The sequence below is a fragment of the Falco cherrug genome, chromosome 1 (genome assembly GCF_023634085.1).
Source record: "Falco cherrug isolate bFalChe1 chromosome 1, bFalChe1.pri, whole genome shotgun sequence".
NCBI lineage: Eukaryota > Metazoa > Chordata > Aves > Falconiformes > Falconidae > Falco > Falco cherrug.
Window position 1 is genome coordinate 44,267,948 of NC_073697.1, and position 20,507 is coordinate 44,288,454.

At 49.7% G+C, this 20,507-nt stretch overlaps 1 protein-coding gene across 1 annotated transcript; it reads right to left on the bottom strand.

The window, feature by feature from the left end:
* Window positions 1–489: 489 nt before the first annotated feature.
* RPIA (ribose 5-phosphate isomerase A) lies at window positions 490–17,272 on the bottom strand. Its single transcript, XM_055714720.1, has 9 exons — window positions 17,012–17,272; window positions 12,084–12,144; window positions 10,131–10,186; window positions 6,975–7,034; window positions 6,298–6,362; window positions 5,858–5,926; window positions 5,213–5,354; window positions 3,881–3,980; window positions 490–1,689 (listed from the first exon to the last, which is right to left on the bottom strand). The coding sequence occupies exons 1-9, from the start codon at window positions 17,192–17,194 to the stop codon at window positions 1,592–1,594; spliced, it is 834 nt and encodes a 277-aa protein (XP_055570695.1). The 5' UTR covers window positions 17,195–17,272; the 3' UTR covers window positions 490–1,591.
* Window positions 17,273–20,507: the final 3,235 nt, after the last annotated feature.

Here is a 20,507-nt window from a genome sequence, read left to right on the forward strand (position 1 = left end):
AAAACAGCCCATGGCAAGAACTAGGGCTTTGCAAATGGCTTCTGCAGCATCAGGTTTTCGGGAAGAGATATTCCAGTGTTTCCAGCAAGTTGTTGTCTGGATGGCAGCCAGTTTGCTCAGTACAAGTGCTTCAGAATTAACAGAATAGATGTGCAGGAAAGGGAAGATTTAAAGACCTAAAAATAGCTCATTTTTGTTAAAGCTTTTTTTTTTTTTTTTTTTTTATTTAGATGCACAGGTTTTAGCCATGCAAATCTAAGACAGTCTTGAGGCAAGCACTGCAGCTAACAGGTGTTGATTAGATATTTTAAATGAACCAAATGAACCAGATTAACATATTTACCTTAAGCAAAAAGATCAAATGCAGAATGCTGAATCTGGCCTGGGCGAAGGGCTCCTCTAAGGGGGAAACTGCAGCAGAAGTTAGTCTGACGATGATCTGCCCCACTGTCCACAAAAGCTACTTTTAAGACTCAAATTACCACCAAATCTGGTATTAACAGCTCTTTATTTCAGTGTCAACAACACAAAAAGAGGGCTTGCATTTTGACATCAAAACCATGCAAAGCACCTATACACTGAGAATAAGATATTGAACAAGTGCCTCTCTCCTGCTACATGTGGAAAATTTGGCAGGAAGACTCAGTTTTCCTGTACGTTCTGCTCTATCCTTCCATAAATCAACCAGCTGTGAGGGGTGATAATTAACCTTCGTTCCAAATCAAATAATTTGCCACTGAACAGTATTCCACGCTGCCCTAAGCTGCTCAAGGATGCTTCTGTAAACTTCATCAAGGACCCAGTTCTGCTCTCGGTTTAAAAGGACAAAGTCCCAAACACCTCCAGCTACAGGAACAGACTTTAATCAGAGGTACTGAATTAATGGTGAGCAGAATTTGGCTCAAAGGATGAATGTCTCCTCCATACACAGGCCCAAAAAAGGCCGTTATTAATGTCCCGGACAGAGGGATGTAGGGACCACCCTAGGCTCAGAGAATTGTCACGTGCACAGAGGACAAATAGACATCCCAGACTATTAAAAAACAGTGGTATAGAAAAATAAAAGGCAAAAAATATTGAACCAAAAAGGTTCCAAATAAGGCATCAGCAGGTCCCGACTGGATGTGCCCCATTACATACATCACCCTCCCAGCCAGGGTGGTTAGGAACGATGCATTAGGATTGTGTTTCTGATCTCAATGATCAGAGCACTAAGCACTATGAGCAACCAGAAGGGTTCAAGTTCTCATTGAAAAAGAAAAAAAACCAAACCCAAAACACAAAAACAAGGAGTATTCTTTTTGGTAAGTATTTCTTAGAAAATAAAATAAAAACAGTAAAGCAATTTTTTTAAATGATTCTTTAAAAAAAGACAACATTTCTGTAAAGTAAAAATATATATATATAGAAATAGAATATAATTTTTTGTTTTTAAAAAAGACATTCAGTATCATGTCAGCGGATTCTGATCAACTTCCCATCCGTCTTCTGCAATAACCGCTGCTTGTTAAGGCAAAACGTCAGGTTGGCACCATTACAACAGCTGAATCAAACTGGCCGAAGGCTAAGCAGAGCAGGCAGCACGCCGGCGTCAGCGAGGCTGCTTCTCCCGCACGCTGACCGAGCCATCCTCCATGCCAAAGTACACCACCTCTGCCATGTCGATGAAGAGTCCAGTCTCCACCACACCTGGGGAACAAGAGTTCACCTGCCTGTTAATGCCAAAGCCACCCCACTGCTTGAATCCTCTCCTCTGCCCATGGTTTTGTTTGTTAAAAGGCACCAATGCCTCCATCAGAGGTTTGGAGAGAGGTGTCCAACCTGGGTGATGTTGCATCAGCTGCACAGGAAGCCTCTGAGAAGTCTTTTCCATGTGGCCACCCCTAGAAGAAACTCTCCAGAGAGTGAGAAACAACGCCTAAAGCTCCCCCCAACGTTCACACCACCCCAGCCACCACCATTACACCACAACCACAAACATGGCATTTTCAGCCATCTGAAGACCCATGGGAGCAAGAGGAAGCTACGTGCAGCCACAGGCTTACTCACTTTGCTTTAAACACATCTAAAACACTACCCTGATAGCTAACACTTCTTCAAATGCTAAGACTCCGCAGATCTGATGCTACCTCTGCAATTTGTAGCCCATTTGCCAACGTACTTTTGGTTGCATTTAATTATGGGGTGCTTCTACCTTCACAGCGATCACTGAGCCACAGCCAGAGGCCAGAAAGGTGGAAAGAAATGGAGGACAAGGGCTACCACAAGCGCAAGGTGGCCGCAGCCCTGCTAGCACTGCTGTATTTAGGCTTTACCAGTTCTGCTCATCCACTTCTGGGTAGGGAAGATGCTCTTCTTCCCCTTAGCAGGTCCATTTCTGAGCAGCAAATTGTGCTGAGACCATCTCCACACCAATACGATGGAACAGGTCTCATCATTTACTGCTCGTCTCTCAACCAAAAGAGATGCAAGGAAGAAGTCCTTGCTGTTTTATTTGCAAACAGCATAACTGGCCATTGTTGCTTTCTTGCATGGAAACAGCTCTCATGATGTAGACATTTGTACAGCAATGGGCAGCAACCACATTAGGATATGGAGCACCACACCAGGGACAGCCCAGACCAGCAGCGGTCACCAGTTCATTTAGATCCGTCACTGGTTCATTTAGATGTGCTCCTGCCAAAGGTACAAACTTGCCATCTACTGCTGGCTACCAGCAAATACAAGGTAATTATTCAGATTGCAAAGACACTGGGACAAAGGAGGGCAGAGGTAGCATCCCAGCATTTTGCTCCTAGAGCAGGAAAAAAGAAAATGGGTGTATTTTCAGTAAGTCAGCCTTATATCAGCATTGAGGGAAGCAAAGCCACTGAACAGAAGCAACTAGAAGTTACTGGTGACTCTTCACCCAGCTTTCACCCATGGCCTCTGCCTGCTCTTGTATTTTAACTGTGATGCCAGGACAATATACTGCTGCTTTATGGGGATGCTGAGGTTCATGCAGCAGGATCCCAAACTGTTCCTGCACGCTCTGACAATGCACAAACAGTGAGTGAAGGCAGCTGTGTTATGGACTTAGGGCCAGGCAGGTATCTGGTATAAACTCAAAGAAGACACAACCGTATTCAATTCAATTCAAAAGCTGACCAGATTCAAGACCAGGCTTTGCCAAGATAACCAGAAAGATATCCAGACGTGGCTCAGCCAGTCTGCCTGCTGATTCACTGAGGTCCATAGAGTGCCATTGCCCCTGGGCAGGCTTGGATTGTCCAGAAGCAGCTCCAGGCTGGGCAGCAGGTCTCATGCAGGGCAGGAGTCCTTGCAAGGAGGCTGTTTTGTTTGCAAACAGCACAATCAGCCATTGCTTCTCTCTTGCACAGCAATAGCTAGGACACACTGCACCCTCACACCATAGCCTGTAGGACTATGCAACGGTACTGGGATGCAGAGCTGTAAGCAGCTTCAGGAAAATACTGTAACCCAGTGTGAACCCTCCCTCGAGTCCACCAGTGTTTCCATTAAAAGTTCATCTCTAAATGGGCACAGGGAGAGTAAGGAAGAGCACAGGACTGGTGTGCCTAATGGGAAACAGTGTCATAAGTCATCCGGCATCACCCCAGGTTTTCACTACCATATGGAAATGCCACATGGGTACAGTTGTACTAATTCAGCTGATAGATCTCTCAAGCAGAAACAAGTGTAGAGACCCATAAGAGGGCAGTCAACACACACACACAGGGCAGTAAACACACATGCACATTCCTGCCCATCCAGGGGAGAGCTCCCATGGTCAGGGCTGTCTAGCACGGACCCAGCCTTAGCCAGCTTTTGTTTTTTGTTTTTGTTTTTTGGGGTTTTTTATCTAAATCACAGGCATTACCTGGTATCATTTTTATAGCGGTGTTCACTTCACTCCATTCATGAACCTTGTCAAACTTCCAGTCCAGGATGAAGTTCCCGTTGTCTGTCACCACGGGGCCCTGGGAAGCAAACCCATTTGTCACCACCTTGTCTACTGAGCCCAGCAGGGACTGTCACAGCCCTCACCGGGACCAGCCATCCCTGCTGCAACGGTTTACAGAGAATCAACGTTCAAGTAAATCAGAGCAGCCTACAGCAAGCCCGTAAGTAAAAACATCACCCAAGGCAACTGCCCATTCCTCATTCTCCTGCATACAGATGATCATGCAGAAGCTGGAAACAACACTGCAATTTCATCCCTGCAACAGGGGGTCTTTTTTGCAAGAGTAAAGCTAGATTAACATCCTAAAAAGGCTACTACAGGCAACAGAAGCCAAAGTAAGACCCCTCTGCCCCAGTGATAACAGCAAGCTGCTGGTTGCCATGGGGAGGTTTTGGAGCTGAAGAACTGCTGGACTCCAGCATCCCAGATGCGCTCAGCACTCTCTCAAGGCCAACAGAAGGAGCAATGGGGTGCTTTCAACAGAGCAAAGGCAGCTGGGGCTGAGGACAAGGTGTTTTAGCAGCACCGAGCAGGGTTTGCAACTACACACGCCAGGAGGGACCAGCATCCTCCAAGGACACAGCTCGTGCTCTAGCAGCACCGATGTGAATTCCCTGAGCGAGGCTGGTCTCAAGTTCACAGAGGACGACAAGTTTGCTTTTCTCAGGCATCAAATGCAACCTCCAGAGCCTCTTGGGATTAGACACATCAAAAACAAGTATTCAGCCTTCAGGTGTTAACTCCAGCCATTACTGCAGACAGCCTTCCCCTTCCCTTGCCACACACCATGGGCTGGCGAAGCCCTGCTGCCCAAGTCAGGACAGGACAGCGGCAGCAGAGACAAAGCAGCTTCAGTTTTAATTTAGTCTGGCTCCTTGTGGCACAGAGAAGCCTGGGATGGAGTGTGAGCTGCCCCTCCACTCAAGACCCTCTGGCAGTGCAGGCTGCCTCCCAGCGCCCCAGCATCCCTGCAGAGCGGCCGGTCAGGCCCAGACAGGCAATCCCTCCCCTCCCTGCTCAGGGATGTTTGCTTGAGGAGGCATAAGCCAGAGAAGCTTTCAATGAGCAGCCTGAGCACCTAAACACACAGTTCATTAACCAAAGTATAATTAGGAGGAATTACACAAGACGCCACTCGCGGGAGTGAAAGCCCAGATTTAATTAGATGGAAGGCCAGACTGCTGGTCCTCCATTTGCCCACGTTCAGGTGGCTCCTCTGGGGAAGTGGGGCGGATCAGGGACACATACTGCTTTGCTAACAGCCATGCGCAGCTCTGCAGCACCTCCGAAGTTTTTGGTCAGGGCTCTGGTGACAGGGACGTAAGCCATGGGGATGACTTCAATAGGAATTCCCTTCTTCCATTGCTCCCCGAGGCTCTCCGATTTTTTCCTGAGGACACAGTTTGAGGTGGGATTAGCATCAGACAGTACCATTGCTAACACCATTCACTTCAACACATTGCCTCTTGCAAAACCCTCAGGGTAGGGCACAGTGGTCAGTTCACGTGTGCACACGTGTAGGAAGAACCAGTTTAATACACGATGCTCAGTTCACTCATAAGCCGTTTTGACATGTTTTGGACAAGCAGGACACGAGTTGTTTTTTCAACAGCCCCGCAGCTGTATGTACAGAAGGGGAAATTTATTCAGTGCTGACAATCACTGAGCTCAAAAAGCAGAGCAGCCATTTCCTCACAAGCTCTGCTGACTCCTAAGCAGGCCTGCTGAGTTGAAAATTAAGAAAAAAAAGCTAAACCGAATTGCTGAAGCACTAGAGCCAGGCTAATTTCCACCTATTCCTGCTCCCTTGACCCACTGGAAGGACAATAATAGCCTAACCTATCCAAATCACCCCACGGGACAGAGAGGTATAATGAATATTAATATTTTCACCTGTAATCAGCAATAACAATGAAGCATTTTGCATATCCTGCAACTATCTTCTCCTGCGTCAAGCAGCCACTGCAAGAGGCGGAAAAATAATTATAATAATAATAATAATAAAAATATAAAAAAAGCCAGAAAACATCAGACCACCCCTCAATGTGCCTGATGGCCTTGAATTCCAGTCCCCTCCATCATATTATTGCTGGGTTTGGTGCTGCTGTTGCCCCATGCCAGGGCTCCTTCCCCTGCCCCATCACTGTATCCTCCTTGTCCCTTGCACACACACCTGGTCAGGAGCCATGTCCCACCACAGGGGCACGCACAGCCCCGCACAAGATCCCCTCAGCCTCTCCAGCCCACCCCAGAGGCATCTGCAGCCAGAAGAGGATGCTCAGAGGCCACCCGCCACCAGCACCATGCGCAGACAGACGGACAACAAGGCTCACCCGCCACCTTTGATAAGGTTGAGGTCAGAGTCCACTTCATCTGCTCCATCGATGGCAACGTCGAGCTATAGGAAGAGGAGAAATTTGGTGTGGAAGCTCTTCCTGTGTGGCATCCAGGCGCTGCTCTTGGCACAGCTTGGGAGGGCATCAGGTCCCAAGCAGCAGCCAGAAACATCACTAGAGCTGAGACCACCTCATCACCAGCCAGAGATGGGCATCTGCTCAGCCACCCAAGGACGCCAGCTCCCACTAAACCACAGGCATTGTGAGAGCAGGAGAAAGAAAATCCAAAACCAACTGCTGGCCTGCAGGCACGTCACTTCAGACTCTAGCATCACTTAAGGACCAGCACACAAGCAGGGGGCTCCCAGGGAAAATCTTGGTGACACTTCAGCAACACAATATCCCTGTCTTGGACCAGCAAGCATCAGCCTGGAAGAGATGCCAAACACCTCGAGGAATCAGCTCGGCAGCCTACCTGCCATCTAAAGGGACAACACTAAAACAAAACTAAGGCTTGGCGGGGGGGAAATAAACTAAACTAGTTCTCACGCACGTTCTGCAGTGCGGCTGCCTGAACTCTGGTCCTCAGGGGAGGATAAGGAAGCCTCATGCTTTCATGAAGGACCAACTTAGAGGAAGGTCAGGTGAGGTCTCACCTCCGCAGTCCCACTTACCTCTGGATGTCGGTCCAAGTCACTTAGCGTTAAGCCGTTCTGCAGGATCAGCTGACGGGCCTGCGCACCAAGAAGACAGCAAACACCATTTACCAGCAGCAGAAAGGAAAAACAGGCTCATGGTGTCATTCCCCTGGCAGCTGCTTCACAGCTCCACCTTGAGCTGGCAGAGAGGCTGCAGCCAGCAGCAGGAACGCACAGCAAGGAGAAAATGATGCCTCCAGGCCAGATTATTTTAATCCAAGGAAAACCCTGTTGCTGATTTGAACTAAAATGCTCAGGTGGTGCAACAGGACTCCTAGGTTGAGGTCTCTCAGTACTAAATAGAAGAGGCCCCGTCAGCTTGGTGGGAATCACTTGTATCTAAGCATTAGAGCTGACATGGGATTTTTGACTCCCGTGTTTTTTCAGCTTGGACATCATTCTCCCTCACACCCATCCAGCCCCTCCGATTTCCTTCAGCTGAAAAACGGGAGCAAGAAAATTAAATCTTTACGTCATAGCAGTGCAGGACTAACAATGAAAATATCTTTCATATTGGAAAGAAACAAAAAAAAAAAAAAGGCAGAAAAAGAAAAGCACGAGTCATGGGAAAAGTGTGGGAAACCTCCTGCAACAGCTGTTTGGTGGCTCTGATCTACTGTTACTGAAGTGGCCATGTATTTCCCTCTAGTGGCAATGGAACACAGAGCACCCCGTTACCCTCCACTCACTGTCAGTTTAAACAGGAGCTCAACCTTACAGAACCTTCAATTGCTTCAATTTTCTGTTACAGATCATCACCTGAGTGAGACCCCTTCCCTGCACAGACTCTGCTCGCCTTCTAGCTCCAGCTAGACCAAGAAATGCCAGTGTGATAGCCTGGATCAACTGATTGCCCTGAATTTTACCCACTAACGCTAACAAAGAGCATCAGTTGCACGTGTTGGCATCCCATTAAACATTAAGAAGAGAGCAGGTGGAACTCCTGGCAATGAGCTATAGTTGGAATCGTTTATCGTAGCATTTCATAGCATGCAGTTTTAACACACATGGGCTGTGGGCTCTCGATCTGTGCACTAAGATTGCCCTAAGGACTCACAAAATAAAAAGAATAAAAATCGGTGGGTTTACATTCATCACACAATGTCCACGTAAAAAGGTTTCAAGGACCTAAGAATCGAAAGCATTGAAAAACACCATGCTGTACGTGCAAGCCAGATCCTGAACAGGCTTAGAGTCAGCAGTGTGGGAACGAGGTGGCTCTCTTCAGGCTCTCTGTTGCAAGGCCATGGGAGCAGACCAGCAGGAATGAAAAGCAGAGCTCCCACAACTGGGGGGAAAGCAGCAGTAACTGCGCAGCACTTGCCAAGAACAGTATCGCTCTGTGCTCTCGGCACACGTCCGGGTGAAAAGAAGAAACAACACACAAGCCAAGGGACAGATACTTACCCCGGCTCTAGCTTTACTGATGGTGATGGAATAACCCAACCTGACAAGAGGGAAGGGAGGAGAATAAAAGCCCACTGAAACCAATTCTTCCTTCCCAGTGAGCTCAGCCAGCCACTTACACATGTACATAGTGAAAATAAGACGCTGTTTTGCTGACCTGCCAATGCTTCACTTGGAACTGGCTGAGGTCTAAGAGACTGCAAAAGACAAGAGCACGTATCCCCATGTCTGGGGGATTTTGGCTCCTCCAGGTTTACGATCTATCCATTCCCTTCAACAGCAACCTTTTTGTTTTACTGGTAAGAAACTCTGTAGTGTTACATGAACTGTCCCAACATTTCAAGGCAGGACAGGCTCCAGCCCATGTTCCTTACACAAACTTTATCAATATTGTCTGTGAGACCTCATCACTCAGAGCACTTTTCCTACGTTCAAATGGGACATTGTGTCTCAGGATGGGGATCATTTCAGACAGATCAAAGATGGACTCTCACCACATTCTATACATGCAACAGAAAAAGATACAGGTTAAAAAAGGAAAAAAAAATATCTAGTTTTTATTTTTTGCCCTTTGCAGCAGTTTGCATTACACCCCAGTTGGCCACTGGTTGTTTGCAACAGCTGGGAAAAGAGAGGGTTTTATCTCCTCACACTTAAAGAACATCCACAGGATAAGATGATGTTAAGTTTTCATAATATTTTAGGACAATTCAGGTTGGTCTCTATCCAACCGCCAGGTCAAAGCAGGGTCAGCTCCCACCTTGCTCAGGGCTTTACCCATTCAGTCTTGAAAACCTCAAAGGACAGACTCTGCACAGCCTGCCTCACTGCTTCACTGCCCTCAAGGTAAAAAGGCTGTCACAAAAGTACAGTCCCAAGGTCCACACCAGGACTGCAAGAAGGACACATGCCCAATCCCTAGAGAGGGGCATCAGCACCCAGCCTCAAAAACCTCACAGGTGGTCCCTGTCATGTCACCTCTCCCTGCCCAAAGGGGACAAGGTAACAGCTGCTCCTCTGCAGCATGTTCCCAACTCAGGGAATAGAGGCAGAGAGACTAAAGCCAGTTGCCTGAATGCATGGAAGTAGCTCAGAAGCTTCCCCAGCCGCTCTGCACTTAATTAACCACCAAGCCATGTTCTCCCTCTCCCTGCAAACTTCTCAACAGTTAGCTCGGTATGAACCAAATCCTGCAAATGCTGTGCAGCAAAGGAAAGATTCAGCTGATTTTTCTTACGCAATTTCTTGTAAAAGCCAGCTGATGCATTTTAAGTTCCTCCTGAAAGCACAAGCTTGCTATTATTGCTTGCAGCGTGATTTTTACAGCTTCTGGGGCCTGATACAAAGGAGACCAAGTGTCTCCAGTGAGTTTTGTCTTACAAGGCCAGTTCACCACTGAACAGCATTTTTTTTGCAAGCGGGATCCAGAGCAAGCCATGCACCAGCACTGACATAACCAGAGCTACCACCCTAGTTCAAAACACACCTCCTAGCACTATGGCATCCCTGCAGCTCAGCTCAGGTCAGGGTGACACAGCACCATCACTGCCAGCTTCCTGAGGTCCATCTGCAGGCTGCACCATGACTGCTTTCACCAGTGCTTTTAGTGAACTCACGCCACATTGAGCCAGTCCAGAGTGCAGCGTGGTGGCCTCCTGCAGCCAAAGAGACCATCCTCTGCATGAGTGTCTGGACTAGCAAAAAGCCAAGGAGGAAAGCACTTACCTGAAAAGATGTAGGGATGCAGACAATTGTCAGGTTCTCCTCTTTAACCCGCTCAGCTGTAGGAAAAAAGGCAGAAGCCTCTCTTTGTTCATTGCAGAAGGAAAAAATGCACCAACTTGCACTTCAAGAAATCTCTCTTCAGAGCAGCCCCTCTGAATCACTGCAATTACTTGCCTTGCAAATAACTCAGTCATGCTGAAAATGCAAACAGGTGCCACCCTGCACAGGTTAAGGCTCAGTTTCTAGTCAAGAAATGTTTAAACACCCACCCACCCTAGCTCAGCCCAAGATATCGTGAGCCATTAACCTTTGTGCCTCCAGCAGCAGAGGAGCACCATCAGCAAATTGTCACCTGGGAAATTAACCCCACTCCCCTCTCTCACTCCATTAAGAGAGTTTTTTGCTGCCCTCCTTGTAAACAGAGATCTCCAGCAGCTGCCTGAAAGGTTTTCTGGCTTGTTGCCGTGGGGACACAACATTCATTTATTATAGAACATTTAAATATATGGATGGAAAGGACTAATAAAACATGTATTCCATTAAATGGAAGGAAATATTTCCTCCCCAGGTTAACCTCAAATGACTAAAATCTATTACTAAGATATCATTACAGACAAAATTTATTTTAGTAATTAGGGTATTTCAGCATAAGCCAACAGCCTGAGAGTCAGCAACAGCTCTCGCACCACAGCAAGCACAGGGGCTACATGCCTCAAGGTAATACCGCTGCTGGAAGGGCTAAAGATGCAATACATGAGGCTGTGTGTTGTTACAAACCACTTCCCAGTGTGAACACATTCCGTAGGTGTGAGAAGTCAGAATTTGCAGCCTGGAACAGGCACTCCACTTTAAATACTATACCCATTTGTACAGAGACTGATTCTGTGTTAGAGCCAGGAGTGGTTGCGATATTAAGCCAAACTCAGAAAGCTGAACCGCAGCTCTCAGGCAAATGCGTATCACACACACGGAGCGTGGGGCAAGGCAGGTGCTGAGGGCAGGCACAGCACCACCGCTGGTACTCCCCTGCAGAGCAAAGCACTGGGCTGTGCTCACGCTTCAGCCCCACACAAGCCTCCCCAGCCACACAGAGCCACCCAGGTGGGAAACACTGAGCTGTTTCCGAACGGGACACCCCCTCTTCATCCAGGCAAGACCCCCAAGAACAACAGGGCTGATCCTGCTCTCCCAACCCACTGCAGCACCCACAGCTGCTCTGTTCTGCGTCCAAGGACAGCGAAACAGGATGAGGCACAGCACCTCCACAAGCAGATCTGCCCTGGGGCTAAGAGTGCCCTGCAAAGGACACTTTAAAGTTTCTCTGCACCCTCGGCAGTGAAGCATGAGGATAATTACCCTCATGTTCATTTTGCAAAAATGTATTTGCCTCGCTTGAGTATTTTGCTGAAATTTTCTGAATAACACCTTGAGTGAACTCGCACATGAGGCAAGCAGGGAAACCTAGCTGTAGGGTACAAAAAAAACACCCAGCAGGATTTCACATTCCAGATTTTCTGTCCACCTCAGCAGGACCCTCAGCGTGAGTAACACAGTGTGAGCGAGCAGAGCAGCGTCAGCTCCATCAAAGGGGTTAACGGAAGCAGAGCAGCTGCATGGCCCAAAGCCACAAAGCAAGTTGGGACTCGGCAGAGCTGGAACCAAACAGGGGAGTTCGCTCCAGTTTGTGGTGGGTGCCAGTAAAGTGCTTTGCCTGGCTGGATGGGGAGAACAGGTGGCAAATCGTTACCTCCTCAGGCCTCCCTATGCAATAAATTTAGAGCACAAGACCCAGTTTTAACCTTCAGCTTCAAAAAGGACACAGCAGCAGCAAACAGACCCGACACATCAGCTCTACGTCAGCATCCGAATTATTTAGGTTGTTTTTCAAGTACTTGGGACAGCTGGACAAGGGGGCTTTCTGCAGCGGGAGGGCCACGGAGGGGAGCATCCTACCTAATCGATGCACTGCATGGACAATTGTAGAGCCGCTTCCGATCCCAAGAACTTGATTGTTCTGCAAATCAAAGAAAGACGGAGAAGAGCTGTTACTGGGGACTCGGCACAAGGGCTGTCCACATTTCCCAGTAGACTCGACATTACAAACACATGCAAGAGGAATCCTGCCCAGAGATGCACGCCAACACACAATGTCTTAGTGCACTGCAGGCAAGGAAGGGAACACACTGTGCCAGCAAGGACATGACCACTGCCTGCGGCTAAGGGATTTTAAGCAACTCACCCTCTCATTAAAGGACATGTGCTTGCTAATTACCACCATGGTCTGAATCTCAGGGGTTTCAATGCACACTCACTGGTGGTTGCTGGCACTCTGTGCACCCTCTCCTGCCGGAAAGCTGGGAGTTTCAGACAATACCACAGAGGAAAAAGCTGAAACAACCTCAAGATAACATCTCCCAAGGAAGCCGCACAGTAAAAGCATGGGTTTGCTGCCAACCATATTGTTAGTAAACGGTACAGATGCATCAGTAGCCAAAGCAAAGAGCACAGCAGCTGTACACAGAGCACAATAAAAAGCGCTCTCCAAAACAGAGCATATAACTGCCTATATGAGAGCCCAGCAACACACCTGAAAGATGTGTGAGCCTGGCAGCACACGCTGAAGAGGATCGTATTTTAACCACAGCTCAGCCCTGGCCTTCCTCTGCTTATGGTCCGGTTTAGGAAGGATTGCTACTGTCTCACCCGCAACACAGGCACGCTTCTAAAAGGTGCTGCAGGCTGAGGGTGGATGGGTGCAATGGTGTTACCTCTGCAAGAGGATGCTCTGCAGTGTAAATCTCTGTTTATTATCAGCTCAGTCTCCCACCCACTGAAAGCTACCTGCAGTCTCCTGCACACTCCAATTCCACAATAATTCCCATTCTCTGGACAGGATCCAAAGCTTCAATTGACTTAAGGAGGCCCAATATCACTACAGACATTTCAGACGAGAAAGACTTGAAGGCAGCCAGAGATGCAGGCACAGAGGAGCTGTTGTGCATTATCTCTCAGACATTAGACGGGTCTGAAGCTCCTTTTCCATGTGCAGCAAATCCCAGAGTTCAGCAGCTGTGGAAAAAGCCACACCTGCAGCACTTCAACCAGCTAACATCTTAGCAGCAAGCAAGCTTGCCAGGAAAGGTGGAACTCAATACAGGTCACAATCCCCTACGATAAACAATTTCCCTCGCTTCTGCAGGTGAAAAACAAAAGTTCTCCAAAACCCAGCGCGCAACCAGAGACTCGGCTTATACCCAGCCCTCACTAACCACCGTGATGCTGCATAAGATGGGGAAAACAATGTATCACAGCCACATGCCTGCAGCTTGCCAGAAGAAACCCAATAGCTCCCAAGGTTTCTCAGTTTCACCTGCCCAGCAGGTGAAGCCAAGCACGGCCAGCCAAGGAAGCAAACCTGTGTGGAGGCTGGCAGGACACGGGCAGTACCGGTGCTCCCGAGAGACTTGTTTCAACCTGGGAAGAGGCAGTTTCTTCTCTTTGCCCCCATTTCTATAGAACGGGACAGCTTCTTGGAGCAGATGGATGCCCTAAAGGGATTGGGAAAGCCTCAGCAGTGGCCACTCCACTGTAATGAAGTGGGATGAGCTCACAAAGGTCCCAACCCCTCCCTGGCGATAAACTTGAAGGCATTTATCAGTTTTGAGAAGTTAAGCACCCTCTCTTAGGCGGTGGCAAGACTTTGGGCTAAGTGGGTTTCCCAGAAAAAGTTTAAGCCAGTCTAAACTGGTGCTGTCACAACCCCTGCCGTACTGCAGCTTCCACCTGTCCCTCCTCAGCTCCAACCCCAGCCAGATCAGGGGCAAAAAAAAAAGCCAAAAAACATCTGCTATTCAAAGCAAGGACAGGGCAAACATTGGTGAGAAGCAGAGCACAAGGTCAGCATGCAAGGGGCAGGTCCACCTCACAGCACCAGGGAGCAGCATCCCATGCAAAAAAAAAAAAAAAAAAAAAAAAAAAAAGACATTTCAGGTTGCTTACGCACACCCCAGCAAACAAAACCAAGGCGCTGAGCCACAATACAGCTGAGGACCCACATATGGACTCTGTGAGTGGAGTCAGCAGCAACCACAGCATTTTCTCAGCTAACCCAAGGAACTAGAGATGCTGCCCAACGTTACAGATGCAGACACAGCAATGCACATTGAATAGGTACCAGCAGCACCACAGGGGCTGGCCTGTCTGGGCCGGCCCAATGTAACCCAAGACTAGGATTTCCATGGGCAAAAAGCAGGAGATAAATACAGCACAAAGCCCGAAGTTTCCTCTTACTAATGCTCAGTCCTCTGGGCAGCAGGACCTACAGCTCTCGCCCATCTTTTCATTTCTAACAGAGGCACTTAAAGGACCTGCTTTCAGAGTTGTTGTATAAACACAAAGCCAGCTCTCCCCAAGCAGCTTATGGCTCTAAAGCCCCAGGTCCTGTGCCAGCCCACAGCCCACGGCTTCTGAGGTTGGCCATCTCAGTGTCCACTCCAGTACTAGGGAATTCTGCTCCTACAGCTGCCTGGAGACAAGTGCTTTGGGCAAACACACCAATCTGGCTTTAATTAAAAAAAAAAAGAGAAAAATGTTCTCCTCTCCTAGCCCCTCCACGTACCCTCAGGTTTACATCTGCTGCAGGCTACACAAGAAGCTGCTGTGCTGGCACACCGAGGAATGGGCATGCAGGAGGATGCCAAGAAAGGAGCCTCATCTAGTACCAGCACCAAGCCCCCCGTGCCACGGATTTACGGCAGTTAGGTAGGAGATATTTGTCCAGCGCAACCACGGATTTACAGCACAGTTAGGTAGGAGATATTTGTCCAGTGCAACCAAACTGTGAAGTCAGTGGCATCTCCCACATGTCCCTGGCGCACAAGGAAGGGAGCCTGCAGCTTTCTGAAATCACATCGCTCCCTCCATTAACAGCAATAGCTCTAACGACAAACTCAAAACTATTGGTGACAAGCAGCTGAGACCATCGAACTTCTTGGCGGTGACTCTAACCTGCTTCTCCTTCTGGCCAACCCGCATGACAGGCGTTGCAGTATTACCCCAGACACTGCCTGTTTTACTTAACCAGTGTCGCCAGCTGGGCACTGAACTTTGATCAGCTGGGATGTGGCCAAAAACATTACCCAAAGTTTGTGTGACCATACAAACACGCAAAGGACAGCTATTTCACTAGGAAAAGTCCAAAATTAAGAGTCACATTCTACCCCAAATCAAAGGCCCACCCAGCTGGCAATAACCCACAGCAGCGGCCGTGCTGTGGCTCCGCACCTTGCGACACGAGTCCTTCCTCCTGCAACCCCTCAACGTGCCACTTTTGGGGCTTGCTTTGGGTAAGAAAGGGGATTTTTATGCAACTGCCGGTCCATCCCCCAGGCTCCCCAACCCCACAGACTGCTTTTGAGTGCACTGGCCTGGCAGGGGGTAGGTCTCAGAGAGCATGTGGCTGTGCTCTCTGCAGCCACATACAGACTGCTCAGAGGAAGGAGAGGCTGCAAAACAAGTGAAACCTTTACGGGACATCAGGGAAGCCATCCGTAACTGAACCTCAAGACGCTAACCCCGCATGGGGGAGTGGGAAGGAAAAGGAATTTTTTTTTTTCCCCCAACTGCCAATGTCTACCTTCTTGGCAGCGCCTCTACACCCATTTCATCACTGCTGTTGCAAAAGGGCTTGCACAGCAAACATTGCGATAAACTACAGCGTGACTTTAACCGTCAATCTTCCAAGTGTTCACGATCAGCCTGTGCCAATTTTCAAGCAGCTCCCGTCCTATTTGACCTTCAATGGGTCGTTTATAGCCCCTTGCTGCACTTGCCTCCCTACAGAGGACAGGATGCAACCCCCTGGTTCAGGGCTGTTGCTCCTTGCTTAGCTGCTCAGAAACGGGGAGCAGCGGCAGAGCACCCTGGACTCGGAGCAGAACATGGTGTTAGCCTGAGCTCCCGCCACTGCCCAGCTTGCAGGAGGGTTCATGGTTAAAATTTGGAGGTGCAAGATGTTACCCCAAACTCGGTGTGCATCGTGCTGAGCCGGGCAAGGCAGGCAGCTGCTGCCTGGGAGGCAGGCGCTAGGCAAGCACGGAGATGGGAAAAGAAAAGTAGTTTTCTCCCTTCTCTCCAGGCTAAAGAAGCACACATCAAAGTGAAGGAGGAAGAGGCTTGGCGGGGCCCATGCATGCACCCCAGGGTCCCCCCTTGCACCCCAGGACTGTCCATGCTCCAGGAGGGGATGGAGTTGTCTGGGCACCCCACAACCTGTCCATGCACCTCGAGGATGCTCTGTGCACTGGAGGGGCCCGGCACCCCGGGACCACTCTGTGTACTGGGGGACCCAGCACCCAGGAGCTGGTCCCAGCACTTCAGGACCCATCCCTGAACTGGGAGGCCCTGGACACCCCATGGTGGTTCCATGCTCTGGGGGGTCCCGGCACCACAGAACCAGTCCCTGCACCCCGGGGCCACTCTGTGTACTGGGGGGGCTCCGTGCACCTCATGGTTGCTCCATGCATTAGGGGGTCCCGGCACCCCAGAGCCAGTCCCTGCGCCCCTGGACCGCTCTGTGTACTGGGGAGTCCCGGCTCCCAGCACTCCGGAGCCGGTGACTGCAGCCCAGGACCCGTTCCTGCACTGGGAGGCTCCGTGCATTGGGGGTCCCAGCACCTCAAAGCCGGTCACTGCACCCCGAGACCACCCGGTGCACTGGGGAGTCCCGGCACCCCAGAGCCCGTCCCTGCACCCCGGCGCCTCTCCGCGCACCCGGGGGTCCGCCCGTGCACCGGGAGGCTCCGCGCCTGGCGCGGCCGATCCGCGCCCCGGGGGGGTCCGTGCCCCCTGCCCCGGGCAGGGCTGGGGTCCGGCCGCCTCACCTGGACGTGCTTGTCCACCGCGGCGCAGGCGGCCAGCCTCTTGGCCTCCTCGGCCATGGTGCCGCCGCGCCGCCCGCCGGCCCGGGCGCGCCTCCCCGCCGCCGGCCCCGCTCGGACCCTCCCCGGCGGCCGGGCAGCCAGGGGCGTGCTGCGGAGCGGGCCGAGCCGGCCGGGGAGCCGCATGCCGCCGCGGCCCGCCCCCGGGGGGCTCTCCCGCACGGGCTGCAGGCTTGGGCCGAGCCGGCTCCCTTCTTCCTCCTCCTCCTCCTCCTCCTCCTCCTCCTCCGGGATGCTGGGACTTGTAGTGCGGCGAGCCGCGGACTACAGCTCCCACAATGCACGGCATGGCATGGCCTCGGCACAGCATGGCACGGCATGGCATAACGTGGCATGGCATGGCATGGCATGGCATGGCATGGCATAGTGCAGCACGGCTCAGCACGGCAGAGCAAGGCATGGCATGGCTTGGCACAGGATGGCTTGGTGTGCCCACTCCACCCACTGCACCCACCTGACCCACAACCCCAAAGGAACTTGTTATCAATGTATTTACATGTGTGTGTATACATATATATATATTCATATCTATATCTTGTGTTTGCCGGGGTTGGAGTGGCCGAGGCTTTCCCGTCAGGTGCCAGGGAAGGCAAGGTGTCCTGCCTGGAAGTGCTGGGGAGGAGAGGGGCACCAGGCAGTGCAGTCACGCAGGAGTCCCTCGGCGCTGATGGAGGTTCTCTGAAGTTCCTCTGACGGTGCACTCCCCTGAAGGAAGAGCCTCTCTTGGACTCTTGCTCACACTTTGTAGCACGGTCTCATGGGAAGTTGTCATGTGCTCATGGGATGTTGTCATGTGCGTTGGGGGTTAAGGACTGGCAGAGCAAGGCCTGCCCAGCCATCCACATGGAAACCCTGCTCTGTCGCAGGACTCATAAGTAGGGACATGCCTGTGACAAAAGCTGCTGGTCCTCTGAGCATGCCAGTTACCAAACAGCGCTCACTGCTCCTTATCCCACCCTGCAGGAGGGTCAGGACAAAACCCAATGGAGGTTTTCTGTCCTGGAGCACATAGAGCCTTTTGTGGTTTTGGTTTGTTTTTTTTTCTTTGCCTCTCTATCCTGGGTTAGCATCTGCTGAAACTCTTTCTGAAAAAATATTAGAGAGGTAGATCAACCATCAGGTACCCCTGCACCAGCAGTGCTGATCCTGGAAGCCGTGTTAGGACCATGCAGAGGCATCTCAGTTTCTCTCCAGGCAGCAATCCCCCCAAGACAGATGAGAATTGCAGGTATTTACCCCTGATTACTCACACCAAGGCCAGACCACAATGCAGAATAATCTTTTTTATTTATTTTTTTTTATTATTTTACTTGCACAACAGAAAAGCCACTGTTGGCTTCTGTTTTTTTTAATTCTGTGCATGACTGACTTGTTTTGTTGCCAGCCTCTGGGATTCTGCTGTGGTTTTTAAGGGCTAGAAATGTTTCCTTTTGTTTTCCCTGGGTCGGCACACCAGCCTTTGAACAATGGCGCCGTATTGCAACAAAGACTCTATTATCATTGCCCAGGCTTATCTCAGTGCTGTAAGGCCTTACCTTTCTGTACAGAGCAGGTGACCAGCTATTAAGGGCAGCACATGATTGCTATACAGTCCTTTGGTGTTTTCTGCTAGCTGGCAACGATCTTTCCTGCAAGTTACACATTTTAAAACGTAAATACACACACCTAGTGGGATATATATTTCGGAAAGAATCAAAGTACTGTGTTCTTCCGCGATGCATTAACCGTAAAACTGAAGGAGCAGCTGCCTTTGGGGTTACTCTGTTCACTATCCTAAATGCTTGAGTACTGCCTGGAATGAAAACCAGTCATGGGGGTTTTACACCAATTCAAGAAGCCAAATCTTGCATGTGCATATCCCAGATCCCACCGGAGTGGGGAGTGTTAGCCCAGGAGTCCTGTATGGGGGGGATAAACCTGTTTGTGTCCTCACAGCATGGGCTGATGGCTTTGGCTTGAAACACAACTTGCAGGGTGTCTGCCTGGAGAATGCAAACATTTCCACTTCCAGATAATGGGGCTGTTAGCAATTCATCTGAATCTGCAGGTGGGTTACTGTTTCCATGAATCCTTTGTTTATAGAGTGCTGAGCCTCACTTTAGAAATGGATTTTCTTGAAGTTTCAGTGATGACCAGCTCTGTCTGCAGACAGCTCAAAGTCCTTTTGTACAAACCTGTGTTTGTTCCAGGTCAAAGCCTCTCCCAGAGCCAACTGTCACCCTCTCTGCTCCAGTACAGGGGGAGGTGTTTGAACCTGCTGTTTGAATAGGCATTTTCCTTGTTGAACATAGTGGTAACTGCGAGGTGTTAGTGCAATACCACACTGATGAACAAAGTAGCTTGGACCATCGGACTGCATGATTTGTGGGAGCTGAATTCAGCATCTGAGGCTGAAATTACATGTTAGGAAATTACATGGTAGCTAACAGCTTGCTGGTGACAAAAAGGGAAGATCCTGCTCTTTACTCCCTTCACCCACCATACTCTCTCGACCTGGGTACATAGTTTGTGCTTGCTCTGGCATTCCTGTGACGCTAAGCTGACTCACCTTGCCATGCAGGTAAAAATAGTAGTTTCTTCATGCCAGGTGAGCAAGGTTGAACTGGCTCAACCAACCCTAACATGTAACATCTCTCTGAAGGGGAGTTTTTTAACTGGCTTAAGCTGCTCCGGTCTGTGACAGCATTGTCCCCAAAAAGGAGAATTCCCACTATCACTTGCCAAGTTTTCCTGCTACTTCCATGTGTTGGCAGAGAGCTGTTTTTTTCTGAAAGGTAAAGCAAACAAGAAATAAAAAAGTCAGTTTTCCTTCCTCAGGAAGGCAGCAAGATCAGTCAGTTGGAAGTGGGAAAGCTGAAGGACCATCTTCTGTGGCAAACTTAGCCCAACTTACATCTGTTGCAAAAGTGTATGCTAACCTGAGCAGAATCCTAGTGAAGGTATAGCAGGTTCTCGGTGTTAGGTGTGTTTATCCAAATAACTGTATGTCTCTCTCATTTGATAAGGTGTGAAACAACTAAAAAACAGCAAGACCTGTGAAGGTAAAACTTCACCTACAACACTGGGGAAAGAAAAGATGCTCAGAAGGCATCATCCACTGATCAAATAATGATTGCCTGCCTCATCCAGGAAAAAGGCAGGAAGAAACACAGCACCATATACACCAGATTCCATCACATGCTGCCTCATGGAGTAGGATCTGGGGAGACAAGTGGCAGACTGAGCATTTCTAAATCATCTTTCAGATAAACTTTCTTTCTGGTTGGCAGTGGCTCTCCAAGCCTGTCACGTCCCTGCAATTAGGTTCTTGCTACCTCAGGTTTTATTCTGCAAACTCCAGTTCAGTGACATTTCTTCTGAATAACACCTACTTCACTGCTTGTCTGTGGTTCGATCTGTTGGATGAAGAATTGCTCGGGTTTATTCTGCTTGTGAAAAG